This window comes from Anomaloglossus baeobatrachus, chromosome 1, assembly GCF_048569485.1.
Source record: "Anomaloglossus baeobatrachus isolate aAnoBae1 chromosome 1, aAnoBae1.hap1, whole genome shotgun sequence".
NCBI lineage: Eukaryota > Metazoa > Chordata > Amphibia > Anura > Aromobatidae > Anomaloglossus > Anomaloglossus baeobatrachus.
Genome location: NC_134353.1, coordinates 669,013,031 through 669,028,094, shown reverse-complemented (window position 1 = coordinate 669,028,094; position 15,064 = coordinate 669,013,031). Strand labels below are relative to the sequence as shown.

At 42.9% G+C, this 15,064-nt stretch overlaps 1 protein-coding gene across 1 annotated transcript in view; it reads right to left on the bottom strand.

Moving 5' to 3' along the window:
• Positions 1–4,189: 4,189 nt before the first annotated feature.
• UBE3B (ubiquitin protein ligase E3B) overlaps positions 4,190–15,064 on the bottom strand; it is a 164,943-nt gene continuing 154,068 nt past the window's right edge. The window contains exons 25-27 of the mRNA XM_075320039.1: positions 11,373–11,484; positions 11,045–11,137; positions 4,190–5,056 (exon numbers count right to left, since the gene is read on the bottom strand). Coding sequence (XP_075176154.1) covers positions 4,865–5,056; positions 11,045–11,137; positions 11,373–11,484 — 397 coding nt within the window. The 3' untranslated portion in view covers positions 4,190–4,864. The remainder of the gene's footprint in view (positions 5,057–11,044; positions 11,138–11,372; positions 11,485–15,064) is intronic.

The following is a 15,064-nucleotide window of genomic DNA, read 5'->3' as shown; positions in this document are numbered from 1 at the left end:
CAAATTATGTATTATTTCTGGTCACAGTAGAACAACCCCCCCCCCCCCCCCCGAAAACAATTAGATGCCTCGTTGACTCCTTTGCAGAGTAAACAGAGCTGCACCATCTGGTTCTGATCTCTTTCTCATGAACTATATACTCTAACTTTATACATATAAACTGAATAATAAATATAAACTGAATAATAAATATAAACAAGAAAAAAGTGTGACTAATTAGAAAAGATACAGTTAATAGACAATAATTTATTTAGTATCTTTTAAGCATTTACTTTCATCAAGAGTTTCCCTTTTACACAGTAAGAGGGTGCCCTGGCATAGGTTTCTGGACTTATTAGGCTCAATGATCTGAACCATCTTCCTTCCTGATGTTAAGGTCATTGAGGGATAGAGCAGTAGATTCTCAAAGGGATGATAGAAGATGCTAGGAAGAAATGTCATTTCTTTACAGTGGCTTAATTTACATTAAAATCACACAGTCATATTGGATATATACAATAATGCTATAATAAAACCATGATAAAATAGTACACATGAAAATAAGCAACTGTTTAATATATCTTATCAGACAAATCTGGTTCTTTCTCTTCCAGAATTGATCATTATCAAAATTATGAATTCTGGGGTAAAATCTGTATTCAGTGAAGACTTTCTCATTACTGAGATAGGAGATGGCAGTTGGTACTCGTGAGATTCTATGACAAAGGGAGGATGAAGGAGCTAGAGGCAGAAGGAGGATCTAGAGGCACAAGGAGGAGCTAGAGGCAGAGGGAGGAGCTAGAGGCACAAGGAGGAGCTAGAGGCAGAGGGAGGAGGTAGAGCTCTGCTCCTCCTCCCTCTTCTATCTATGTAGAATCTCATCAGTAACAGCTGACCTCTCCCATCTCTGTAATGGGAACGTCTTCACAGTATACAGATTTTACCTCAGAGTTGAGAATATTGATAATGACTGATCAGTTCTGGCAGAGAAAGAAGCAGATTTGTCTGATAACATCTATTACAAAGTTGCTTATTTCCATGTGTACTATTGATTTATAAAATAAAAATTAAAACGAGGGTTACCCTTTAAGGCTGTTTTTTTAATTCGTCTTAGTTTTTGGAGAATATTTGCTCAAAAAACTAAAAATCAATCCTAAAACCTCAGTGTGGACATACTCTTAAGGATCTGTGCACACAACGTCTCTTAAACTGGGACTAATCCGCCAAGTTTTTTAAGTGGATCCCTCTTCAGGAAATAACAGCGTTTTTACATCTTCAATTTGTATTTTTGTGGGGGTGCGTCCCATAGACATCTTTATTTATTTAGTTTGTGATGTCTTCTCAGCCGAAGAAGCCAAAAGAATGGTTAGGTCATTTCTATTAACCACATAGCGTCTTTTGAAACCTCAATCAGTTAAAAGAGAAATGAAGGCTTGAGGGTTTACTGGGGGCTTCTTCAGGTAGTTTTCAGGGTGGATTCGCCTGTAAAAGACATTGTGTGCAGATACCCAAAGTGTCCTCATGCATGTCTCCATACATCTTCATGCACATTTCTTTAGATATACCTACAGGCAGGACCACTAGAGGTGGTGTGATGGGAACAGTTAGTGAGTGAGTTAAGATTTCTCCTGTAATAAATAGATTCTATATAAAAGTGAGCACACATGTCCTCAACATCAGAGTCTAACCTAGTTACAGACTCTTAAAGGGAATGTATCATCTATATTATTTTCAAAAAATACTAATTATGATAGTGAAACACTATTTTTTAAATATTTTTTTATTAATAATTATTATCATCTGATTGTATAATTTTTGTAAAATTGTATTTCCTATACATGACCATAAGGTGGCCATCTTTTCTGAGATTCTGTTTACAGTACTCTGAGAAGATTTACAGCTGTAACATTGACCATAGGCAACAATAGACTCTAGATATAAATTGATTTGGGACTAGAGTGTTAATAGACAGGCTCTGTGATCTGAGCAGAGGTGCAGGTAGGGAGAGAATGTGAGCGATGACCATCATCTAATTTTCTAATTTGTATGGTGGATCCTGTGGTTTAGGGAATCTGCAGGTTTCAGGGATGTATCAGATGTATCAAACTGGGTGCACAGTTATGACATACCGTACTTTTCTCAGCTGTGCATTGAGTAGAGCTCAGTCATTGAGCTTTGTACAGTATATCACAAAAGTGAGGACACCGATCAAATCTTAGTAAATTTCATTATCTTTTCATGGGACAACACTGAACATATGACACTTGATACAATATAAAATAGCTAGTGTACAGCTTGTATAACAGTGTAAATTTGGTGTGCCCTCTAAATAACTCAACACAGCCATTAATGTATAAACCATTGGCAACAAAAGTGAGTACATCCCTAAGTAGAAATGGCCAAATTGTGCCCAACGTGTCAATATCTTGTGTGGCCACCATTATTTTCAAGCACTGCCTGAACTCTCTTGGGCATGGAGTTTACTAGAGCTTCACAGAAGCCACTGGAATTCTCTTCCACTCCTTCATGACGACATAACTTTCCTGGTGGATGTTAGAGATCTTGCACTCCTCCACCATCTATTTAAGGATGCCCCACAGATGCTCAATAGGGTTTAGATCTGGAGACTTGCTTGGCCAGTCCAGCATCTTTTTCTCAGTTTCTTTAGCAAGGTAGTGTTCACCTTAGAGGTGTGTTTGGTGTTATCATATTGGAATACTGCCCTGCGGCACAGTTTCCGAAGGGAGGAGCTCATGCTCTGCTTCAGTATTTTACAGTAAAAGTTGGCATTCATAGTTCCCTCAATGAACTGTAGCTCCCCACAGTCGGCAGCACTCATGCAGCCTCAAACCTTGACACTCCCACCATCATGCCTGACTGCAGACAAGACACACTTGTCTTTGTACTCCACATCTGGTTGCCAACATGCTTGACACCATCTGATCCAAATAAGTTTATCTTGGTGTCATTAGACCACAGGACAGGGTTCCAGTAATTCATATCCTTAGTCTGCTTGTCTTCAGGAAACTATTTACAGGCTTTCTTTGTGCATCATCTTTAGAAAAGGCTTCCTTCTGGGATATCTATGCAAACCAATTTGATACAGTGCGCGACATATGGTCTGAGCACTAACAGGCTGACCCCCCACCACCGCATTAATCTCTGCAGAAATGCTGGCAGCACTCATATGTCTGTTTAGAAAAGACAACCTCTGGATATGATGCTAAGCATGTGCACTCAACGTCTTTGTTTGACCATGGTGAGTCCTGTTCTGAGTGGAACCTGTTTTGTTAAACCACATTATGGTCTTGGCCACTGTGCGTGCCTGTCAGTTTCAGGGTGGTGGCAATCTTCTTATAGCCTAGGCCATCTTTATGTAGAGCAATAATTCTTTCTTTCAGATCCAAAGAGAATTCTTTGCCATGAGGTGCCATGTTAAACTTCAAGTGACCAGTATGAGTGTGTGAGCGATAACAACAAATTTAACATACCTGCTCCCCATTCACACCTGAGACCTTATAACACTATTGAGTCACATGATACCGGGGAAGGAAAATGGCTAATTGGGCAAAATGTGGCCATTTTAATTTTGTTGAGTTATTTAGAGGCGACCAAATGTCAACTATTATACAACCTGTACACTGACTACTTAACATTGTATCAAAGTGGCATATCTTCAGAGCTGTCCGATGAAAACATATAAAATATTTACAAAAATGTGAGGGGTATACTCACTCTTATGATTTACTGTATAACATTGCCCATAGTACAGATTTCTGTGTACATAGTGACAGAAAGATGCTAATCAGTGCTGGGGGAGTAGTTAGATTATGAGGCAAAGTAAGTTATCATGTACTGATAATCTTCTGCTGTTAAAACATTGATTGTACTGAAACAGCAAAACACAGCCCAGTTAGTGAAACATCACTATAATCAGTAACTTTTCTCCTATATTATGGTACTCTCAGATTACATAGCAAAAACCAGCTCACGGATTCCCTTTATCTATAAATAGATGTTACCATTAATTGTGATCCTGCTTGAGTTGATAATAAGATGATTGCTGAAAGTGACCTCTACAGAAGAGGAAATGTCAGGCAGCTTTGAAGCTTAGTGGTCAACCGGAGAGGGCAAGATTTCAGTATTATTTATAATACAAATAGCAGCAAGGGAAAAAAAAATCACGAAGATGTATTAAATTATCATCAACAATAAAAAATGTATTTAATGTAATTTTCTGATGACACATTCCCATTAAGACCCTCAATTGATCTTGCTACTGTGAAAAACACGTGTAGCTTTTGTGTGTGTGCCCTTAACAGAAGACTGAATTTTCTTATATCTGTACAACCTATAATTCTGAACACATCATATTCTATATGAAATTTATATGTATACACTGGTTATTCCAGTGGTGTGGAGGTGGTTCCCCTTCCTTGACTTTAATGTATGGCTTTATAGACCCTACTGAGCAAACTAGAACGTTCTCTGGTCTGAACAAGTAGGAATAAACTGGACTCATTGGCAGAAACCCCTCATCCAAAGACCTTATGTTATACGAATCTGAAATCTGATAATCTGTGGCGTTTGGGCATAATTTCATTAATTAAAACCCCCTAGCAAAAAATCCTAATCTGGTTAAATACACTAGTACCACAAGTCAAAGCTGTTAAAATAAAAGATCAGTTGTGCTCATTTCAGACTGGGTCAACATGTTTGCAACCTTTAGGATTAAATCTAGCGATGGGACTGAAGATGTGGAAGTAAATATTTTTGAGCTTCTTATACATAATCCTTAATTTCAGCAAACATGTAATAAGTTGCTCTGCAATGTGGTACAGATCCGAGGGGTGAGACTAAATAGTTACAGTCAAAGAAAAAAGTGCTAAGACAGTTCAAAGCCTGTGTTCATGCTGATAGCGTAGCGAAGCTTCTCGCGCAGAATCACCTTCTTGCTGTAGTTGGGAAGTTTTAAGAGGTTAAAACAGGTAGAGGAGGTGGGAAGGCGGCCACCGGGCTCTCTTTTTCTAATTGTAAAGAAGCCACGTAAAACGCTACCCAAGGTGTCCCCCGTGTCCTGAAAAGAGAGTCAAAAACATGGTTAGAAGAAGTGGTATGGCTCAAGTGATGTTAAGTTTAATAAGGCTCTGTTCATACCATGTTTGTATACATATACGACAAAATTCTCCAAACATATGTCAGACTTACATAACTATATGCCAATGAAACAAAAAAGCTGTTTGATCTTATGCAGCAGTGATGAGGATAGGCATACTGTTACATAAGGTAATGGTGTTACAAAATACAGATATACGAGGGGCTGCTGGTAAGTCTTTGGCTTTGTGATCTTTTTTGTTTCTATGGTAATGAATGTTACATAATATAAATGCTTATGTTTCTAATATATTTTTTCAAAATGTTGTGTTTGTTGCTTATGGCAACAGTGTTCTACGCACGCGGGAAAACAAAATGGTGGTATCTAATGCTATATTCACAGCAACTGAGAGCAGAGGAGTGATAAAATTCATTGTTTCTGTAAGGAAAGTCCACGAAGGATATACATGGTGATATGTCACAGATATTGGGGGATCAATGCACTTCATATTCCAGAGTTAACTGGGTTGCCAAATTTAAAACAGGCCACTTAAGCACCAATGATAAGAAAAGTCCTTGATGACCGAGAGTAGTGGTTGTTACGGAGATAGTCGATGCTGTGCACAACCTCATACTGGAGAATCAACGAATTTCAGCTAAAGCAATAGCAGACATCATGGGGATTTCCCATGCACGTGTTTGTGTCATTTTCCATGAACATTTGGACATGAGGAAGCTATCTGCAAAGTGGGTCCCAAAACATTTGACAACAGATCAGAGGAGCATGTGAGTGAAAACTTCCCGGTCCATTTGTCAGCGTTTCTGGACTGATAAGAACTTCCTACATTGACTGGTCACTATGGATGAGACCTGGATTTATTTGTATGACCCTGATAACAAGGAGAAGTCAAAAGAGTGGAGGCACAGTGGTTCTCCTCGTCCAAAGAAGTTCAGGGTGCAAAAATCAGCCACTAAGATGATGGTGTCTGTGTTTTGGGATAAGGAGGGCATGCTGCTAATGGACTAGCTTCAAAAGGGTTCCACCATCAATGCAAGGTATTACATTGAACTTTTGGACCAATTGAAGACAGCTCTGAAGGCCAAAAGACGCGGCAAGCTATCCAAAGGAATCTTGTTCCTGCAAGACAATGCACAAGCAACCATGTCAAAACTGGCAGAGCTGGGCTTCCAGCTGGTTGACCACCCACCATATTCACCAGATCTAGCTCTCTCTAACTATCATCTGTTTCCAAACCTGAAGAACCACCTCAAGGGTACCAAATTTCACACCATTTCTGATGTCATGGCTACTACAGATGCCTGGTTTTGAGGCACAACCAAAATCCTTCTTTTTGCTAGGCTTACAGAACTTGGAATACTGATGTAAGACGTGTGTTAACATCAGTGGAGAGTATGTGGAATAAATGTAAAGTTTCATCATCCTATCTTGTTTCTTTCTGGGTAAAGCCAAAGACTTATCAGCAGCCCCTTGTACAGTTAAGTCCAGAAATATTTGGACAGTGACAAGTTTTAGCATTTTAGCTGTTTTCAAAAAATATATTCAAGATCCAGTTATATAATTAATATGGGCTTCAAGTGCAGATTCTCAGCTTTAATTTGAAGGTATTCACATCCTAATTGGAATAAAGGTTTAGGAATTAGAGCTCTTTAATATGTAAACTTAAATTATCAACCATTTAAAGACCCAAAAATCACGGGGGTAGGTACAGCTTTGCCAGATTTTTTCCTGCATTACATATGCGGCCTGCTAAAGGCGCTAAGCAGTTGAATGCCGGGTTCTCTCTGCAAGAGCATAGAGTAACTTGGCAGAAGTGGAAAACACTAGCTGTCTACTAGACTGTTTGAGATTACCTGACATTCCCAAAATGTTGCCTATGCTGAAGTTGGCGAGGTTAGTCTGGAGTCAGGCGAGACGAGTGTCAAATTTCATTCATATTTTAGCAGATATACCTCTATGGCAGAAGCCTTATTTCCAATCCTTGGTAACTCACCCATCCTCTCAACTGTGAAACACTCAAATTGTCTGTTTACTTGGTGACCTTTATGACCAGAATATACTGTTCCCTTTTGATCAGTTGAGAACTAAGTATGATGTGATGAGATCCCAATTTTTTAGATTTGGTCAATTAAGGTCTGCTCTCCAATCACAATTGCATTCACAAAACATAATGATGACCATATCTACCTTTCCATTCATAGGTATTCTTATGTCGCAAGGGCTCATATCAGCCTTGTACACACACATGCTATCTAGAGTTATTGGTTCTACTTCTCCGAGGGCAAAAGACAAGTGAGAGCTGCTTATTCTCACTAATAATGGAGAGGGCTGGGAAAAGTTCTTGGAATCTCCCTTTGTCTCCCCTTCAGTGAACATTAACATGACTCAATTATACATTATTCACCAAGTCTACCTAACAACACCAAGGTTACACGGAATGGTAGATTACCTTCCCCGGAATGACAGCGGTGCCACACCTTACACACAGATTTCTGGCACATGGTTTGGGCTTATACAATTATTATCTCCTTCTGGCAAAGTATAGTCCCCGTCCTAGTTTCCCTGACATCCATTCTTACATAGTTACATAGGTTGAAAAAAGACCTAAGTCCATCTAGTTCAACCTTCCTCCACCAATTCTACATTTTGTCCCTAAGTCACTTATAACCAACAATGTTGTGTACTGAGGAAATCATCCAGCCCTTTTCTAAAAGCTGTTATAGTATCTGTCATTACTACCTCTTGTGGTAGGGCATTCCACAGTCTGACTGCTCTAACTGTAAAAAACCCTTTCCTATTTAGCTGCCTGCTCTAACTGTAAAGAACCCTTTCCTATTTAGCTGCCGGAATCGCTTTTCATCCACTCGCAGTGAGTGCCCCCTGGTCCTTAGTTCTGTCTTTGGAAGAAATAAGTCATGTGCCAGTCCTTTATATTGACCACACATGTATTTATACATATAAATGAGATCTTCTGTTACACTAGATCCTAAAATATGTTTATTTGGGCTACGGGAGGAGGAAATATGAAGTCATCATACCAGACTCTGTCTTAGAGAAGCTTTATTTCTTGCCAGGAAATTGATATACAAGATGGATGAATAATTCTCACCCAACATTAAGTGCCTGGGTTGTTTCCGGAAGCACAATAATCACATATGAGAAAACAGTGTATCATAATAGAGGATGCCCTCAGAAATCTGATAAGGTATGGAACTCATTAGCACAGACGGTCTTTCACAATTGAGGTATCATTTATACTACCTGTAAAGGTTACATATTGTTTGGAGATGTAGGTGGAAATCTTACAGTGGGCAGGTGAAGGTTTTAATGTTATTGCTGTATCTGAACAGTTTAGATACAGAGCTTGTACTTCAGGTTTGATTATAGAAGAGTACCATGTCTATTGTTTCTATGGTTCTTCAACACAACATGGGTTTTAATTGACTTACTAATATCAATTTATACAATGATACGTGTCCCTGAGCAAGTCCTTTATATATCTTTTAAAGATCAATGCATATTGCTGTACTTTAGTTTTCTACTTTTGAAGAAGTCTTTTGGAATACATGTATTATTGTTGTGTAACAGCTTTCAAAAAAAAGAGAATTTTGTTTACTTACCGTAAATTCTTTTTCTTATAGTTCCGTAATGGGAGACCCAGACCATGGGTGTTTAGCTTCTGCCTCCGGAGGACACACAAAGTACTACACTAAAAAGTGTAGCGCCTCCCTCCTAGCATATACACCCCCTGGATAACCAAATATAGCCAGTTTAGTGCAAAAGCTGAAGGAGGACAGCCACCCACAAGTAGAGATAGAGCAAAAACCGGAACAACCGGAGCCTCTGTCTACAACAGCCGGTGAAAACACACGGAACAAGAAAACTGCCAACAGGCAACAGGGAGGGTGCTGGGTCTCCCATTACGGAACTATAAGAAAAAGAATTTACGGTAAGTAAACAAAATTCTCTTTTTCTTCATCGTTCCTTATGGGAGACCCAGACCATGGGACGTCTCAAAGCAGTCCATGGGTGGGAATAAACAGAAAACTGAGAAGTAGGCGAAACCTAACTTCACAAATGGGCGACAGCCGCCTGAAGGATGCGTCTGCCCAAGCTCGCATCTGCCGAAGCATGAGCATGCACTTGGTAGTGCTTCGAAAAGGTATGCAGACTAGTCCAAGTGGCAGCCTGACAGACCTGCATCACCTTCGGTCAGATCAATGGGGCACATGGAGGTAGTGTCCGACCCCACAGTAAAGGCATCCTCCTCGTCCTGCGATTCAGCTCGTGAATCAGAGCCGCGGGACGAGGAAGGAGAGGAGCCCCTGCGTCTCCGTTTAGGAGGACGGGGTCTGAGCTCTGTGAGCTCTGCTGAGCGAGCCGTAGCAGCAGAGGCGCCCTGAGAAGGGGGCTGATGCATGCTCAGCAGAGTCCGGGACAACTGTCCCATGGAGTCGGCAAAGGACTGGGAGATAGACTTAGAGAAGGATTCTACCCAAGCCGGGGGTTCAGGCACCGGAGCCGGAGCAGCCGGAGGGACCACTGGGAGTGAGACTCCAGGCTGAGGCACCACCATGTTAGAGCAGGCATCACAATGTGGATATGTGCTCGGTTCAGGCAGTACGAGCTTACATGCAGTGCATATTGAGTACAGCCTTGCAGCCTTGCTCCTTGTGTGAGACATGCTGCTGAAGTGGGGGTTCTGAGCAGAATGGCCCCCAGAGAGTATATAAGCAGGTCCACAACCGGAGGTTGTGGCTTACCAGACCGTTTGTGTGCCCTCCAGATCCCACAGGCCGGACCCCCAGAGAGATGCTGCAGCCAGCTCCGATCAGTGTGAGAACGCTGATAAAATGGCGCCGGAGCGAGGAGAGGGGGCGGGGCCTACTCAAAGAGCGGGATCCGGAGGGCCAAGGAGGTATACAGGGGAGGGAATCTTTCCTCAGAGAGGAGTGTCCCTTCCCTGTGCCGAATAGCCGCTGGGCGGAGCCGCACTGTCCCTCTGCATGATTGCCATGCAGGGGCAGTGAAAACGAAAGTAGGCCTCAGGTGAAGCCGGGGCCTAAATTTAACAATGCGGCCGGCGCGCAGGCACCATTGGCGCGGTTCTCCGGTGAAAACCAGAGAACCGGCCGGAAAAGTCAGCATAGTTACACAGCACACTCTCCCCAACAATAAAGTACAAGGGACCCCCCGATAACCACGTCTCAGATACTTAGCTTGTGAGACGCAGGGCCAGGTCCCTGAGGGATGAGTGCTCCGTCCGGCAGGATCCAAAAGGGGCTGCGGATGGAGACCGGTCTCCTGCAAGGCAGGAAGAACCGTGCTGGCTCCCACTTCAAGCCAGAGCTCGAGGGGATGGTGAAGGAGCGCGGCATGAAGGGCTCCAGCCCTGAAATCAACCTTAACAACACCGCCGACACAGTGGGGTGAGAAGGGACATGCCGGGAGTCCAGGCTTGGACCCGCTTTTCTTCAAACTCTTTCCAAAAATCAAAATCAGATGAGAATGCATGTGTGCCTCCTGAACACAAAGCATTGAACTGGCTATATTTGGTTATCCAGGGGGTGTATATGCTAGGAGGGAGGAGCTACACTTTTTAGTGTAGTACTTTGTGTGTCCTCCGGAGGCAGAAGCTATACACCCATGGTCTGGGTCTCCCATAAGGAACGATGAAGAAGAAAAAAAATATTTATGGTAAAGAAAATTTTTCTAATTACTTTTGAGCCCCTGAAATGAGGAGGCTTTGTAGAAAAATGGTGGCATTTCCTAAATGTTTCACATGAAATTTTTGTTCAACCCCTTTCATTAATCCTGAAAGTCTGCACTTCAATTCCATCTCAGTTTAAATAAAAAATACTGGCATGCAGAGCCCAAATAACAAAGATTCGGTCACTGTCCAAATATTTCTGGACCTGACTGTAAATGCTTACCTATTAATAAAGGTCTCACCTGATCATCAGATACCTCCACACAGCGAATGGAGAAAGGAGGCTTGAGGTAGGCAAACCCTAAAAGAGGAGGTCGGGAGCAGGAAGTAATAAACTGAAAGGAAACAAAATCTAACAATCATTATATGGTATTACACATGATAAGAATGCAAAATCAGGGTAATGCTGAATTTTCCTGGCATTGCACAGTAATCTGGCACCCAGTGCTCGAGGCTTGGGTACATTCCAACCACTGGACATACCGTTACCTTTTACTGTGGCAAGAACGTGCAATTATGTCGTCATTTGAAGAAATGGGTTGATAATGGGAAGCAAAATAATGCGGTTACCTTTAGAAACATGGCTTTCTCATCTGAATTGAAATCATTTGCGAGAATATCCCACAGCCAGACTATAACCCGATGACTACCATGGAAGCCTCCATAGTACACGGTGTGTTTCCTGTAAGTCAAAAAAAAAAAAAATATTTGGCTAGGATTTTAACAAAAACAAATCATAGTGGTTGCTTCAGCCCAGATAATATTTCTAATACTCATTTGGCTGAAAGCTATTCCTAATTGGAGAATGCCAGAACAAGACTTTCCTGGTGGTTTATCGTCTCGGAGAAAAAAAAAGGATTGGGTGCTAAAATGTAACTTACCCCATCTTTTACTTTCCCAATACTTACTGGGGAAGAGTGGGAGGGTCTCCTGACATATTAGATGGCTGGCTAGTCCTAAAGCTGGCATATTCAGCCTACTTTATTCTAATGTGTATGGGAGACCCAAGTCCCTTTACTCAAGGTTATCTTTACTGCATTTAGTACATTAAAAGGTATCTGTAACCAGGGTTTTACCACCTAATCTGAGAGCAGTTCGATGTATGGACAGAGACCCTGATTACAGCAGCGTGTCACTTACTGGGCTGCTTGTAAGATGGCGGTTGTGTTCCTAACCCTGAAGACAGCAAGTAATGTTCTTCTTTTTATTTATATATATATAATATATATATAATATATATGTATACACACACATATAAAAAATGTGTGTGGGTATATATATATCTATATATATAATTGCCTTATTCTGTCTGTCTTGCTCCAAAATTGTGTCCTTACGGTGACAACCGTCTGTTTGGCCGCTGGCTCGGCCTGGCCTCGCCCCCCCACGGATTGGTCGCTCGCCTCGGCCTGGCCCCGCCCCCCCGCACGGATTGGCCACTCGCCCCGGCCCTCCGCACACATCGCCAGACATAACCTTGCGCTGCTGGGATCGTGACTGAGCCGGTGAACGCTGGTAACCATTATACACATCGGGTAACTAAGGTCCCTTAGTTACCCGATGTGTATCATAGTTACCAGCGTACACCGGCTCCCGGTATACATGTGCAGGGAGCCGGCATTATACTCCTCTCCCCCCAGGACTACTCCTCCTATTATAGTCCTCCTATTATACTCCTCTCTGAGTATAATAGGAGAACTATTATAGCATGGGGGATGGAGCAGGGTGGGGTGCGCAGCATGGGGGATGTAGCACGATGGGGGATGCGCAGCATGGGGGATGGAGCACGATGGGGAGTGCACAGCATGGGGGATGGAGCACGATGGGGAGTGCGCAGCATGGGGGATGGAGCACGATGGGGGGTGCGCGCAGCATGGAGGATGGAGCACGATGGGGAGTGCGCAGCATGGGGGATGGAGCACGATGGGGAGTGCGCAGCATGGGGGATGGAGCACGATGGGGGGTGCGCGCAGCATGGAGGATGGAGCACGATGGGGGGTGCGCAGCATGGGGGATGGAGCACGATGGGGGGTGTGCAGCATGGGGGATGGAGCACGATGGGGGGTGCGCAGCATGGGGGATGGAGCACGATGGGGGGTGCGCAGCATGGGGGATGGAGCACGATGGGGGGTGCACACCTACCCCCAAAACACACACACACCACCACACACGCACTGCACAACACACCACACACACACTGGGAACCACAAACACCGCCCTACACAGACACCCAACACACAAACAGCGCGGCACACACAAATATACGCACATGCCGCAGAACACACACATTGCACAAAACATACCTCCCACCAAAACACACACACACACCCCACACAAACCGCGCAACACACACACACAGCGCTCCACAAACAACGCAACAAACAAACAACACCGCTCTCACCCCCCCCCACACCCAGACAACACCCAGAATATGTACAGTGCCCAACACAAACACTTGGTAACTACACACAACAACATCTATATATATATAACAAAAATCATACATGAACTACACAATACGTAAATTCTAAAATACCCGATGCGTAGAATCGGGCCACCTTCTAGTATATATATATATATTATATATATACACCCATATATATGTATTGTGTAAGGTATTGTAATGTATAAGATAGCAGATTCAGATTTCAGAATGTTCCTGTGTAGAGGTGTAGCAGTATTGATGATGTAATGTGCTTGTGTTGTTATAAGGTGTAATGTTATGTAGTGTATATAATGTAGGATGCTTACTAGGGTATTATAAGGGTTACAGGTATGTAGGTGAAAAGTTAAATCTACCTGGCAACAGATAGTTGGATTAGCCTATCGGGGAGGAGCTAGCGCTGAGGGAGAGAAATGGTTTCTGTGGGAACGTCCGCTTGAGCCCAGCCTGTGACAGAGACAGACCTCAGGTCTGACGAGCACAAGAGCTGCATTACATGGGTGTCCTGAAGAGAGGGAGACCATTATATAGGACCGTGACACATAGCGAGCTAGTGGAGCCATGTCAATGCACTGACCGAAGGAAGGAGTGACAGAGACGGGTCCTGGTGCAAGACTGTAGGACGAGGAATGAAGTGAGTGTCTCAAGTGGGTGTCCCCTAGGCGTCTTCAGTAGCTTATAGCTGAGTCCAGCCATATTGGCAGCATCCCTCAAAGAGGGAAAAGACGTGGAACGGCTTTAGGAGGAGAATGACTTCCAAGGAGTGTAGTGTAGTACTAGGCTGGGTAGCGTTAGGAAGACAAGGACTTATGGAGGCTGCAACAACTCAACTGAAGAATGTGTGCTTAATGATCCTCTGTGACACTGACATGTGCAAGAAGATTTGTGTCCACTATCTATCGTACATTATTGTTGCCAAGTTTATGTTCAGTAAAACTACGTTTTTTATGAACTTGTGGTCTCCATCAATGACCTGTGCACCATCTGGACCTGGCCGGCCAAAACCATCGGCAACATGAGGCCTGCAAAGGCGTATCACCTCCAGAGTGCCGCACCACACACCCAGCCAAGACCATGTCTTTCATGAGGCGTATCGGGGTGCAGCAGACGATTACCTTGGCCATGACTAGCACCCCACGCCATGTCACATGCTTGCTGTAGTTTTGATAAAAATACTGTTTTATCTGCTGCAAATCTACCAATTCTCTGAAAGCTGATCTCTGTATAACCCCACCTACACCAGTGATTGGCAGCTTTCTGTGTACACTGTGCATAGGCAAAAATCTACCAATCGGTGGTGGGTGTGGAGTTATAAAGAGCTCATGAATATGGAGGACAAACTTATAAACTGAACCTTTATATTATTGTCAGTTTCTGTTATCTCTACGTACAGTGGGATTTATAATTATAAATATATTGGTGTTTACTTAAAGGGAACCTGTGGCCATGATTTTCCCTTCTAAGCTGCGACCAGCATCTGTAAGCCCTTATATACAGCATTCTAGAATGCTGTATATAAGTACCCAGACCACTCTGTATAACATAAAATAAACCTTTTATTATACTCACCTGTATATAAGAGCTTACTGGTGGTGGTCGCAGCTTATAAGGAAAAATCCTGGTGACAGGTTCCCTTTAAAGGAAATCTGTCACTATGATGTAGGGACAGAGATCCTGATTCTAGTGATTATCCCTTTGCTGCTTGCTGCAGTTTCAATAACATGATTGTTTTATCTGATACCAGTCTAACCACTGCAAAGGAAGAAAGCTACCAATCAGTGGTGGAGGCGGGGTTAGGCAGAGCTTATGCATATGGAGG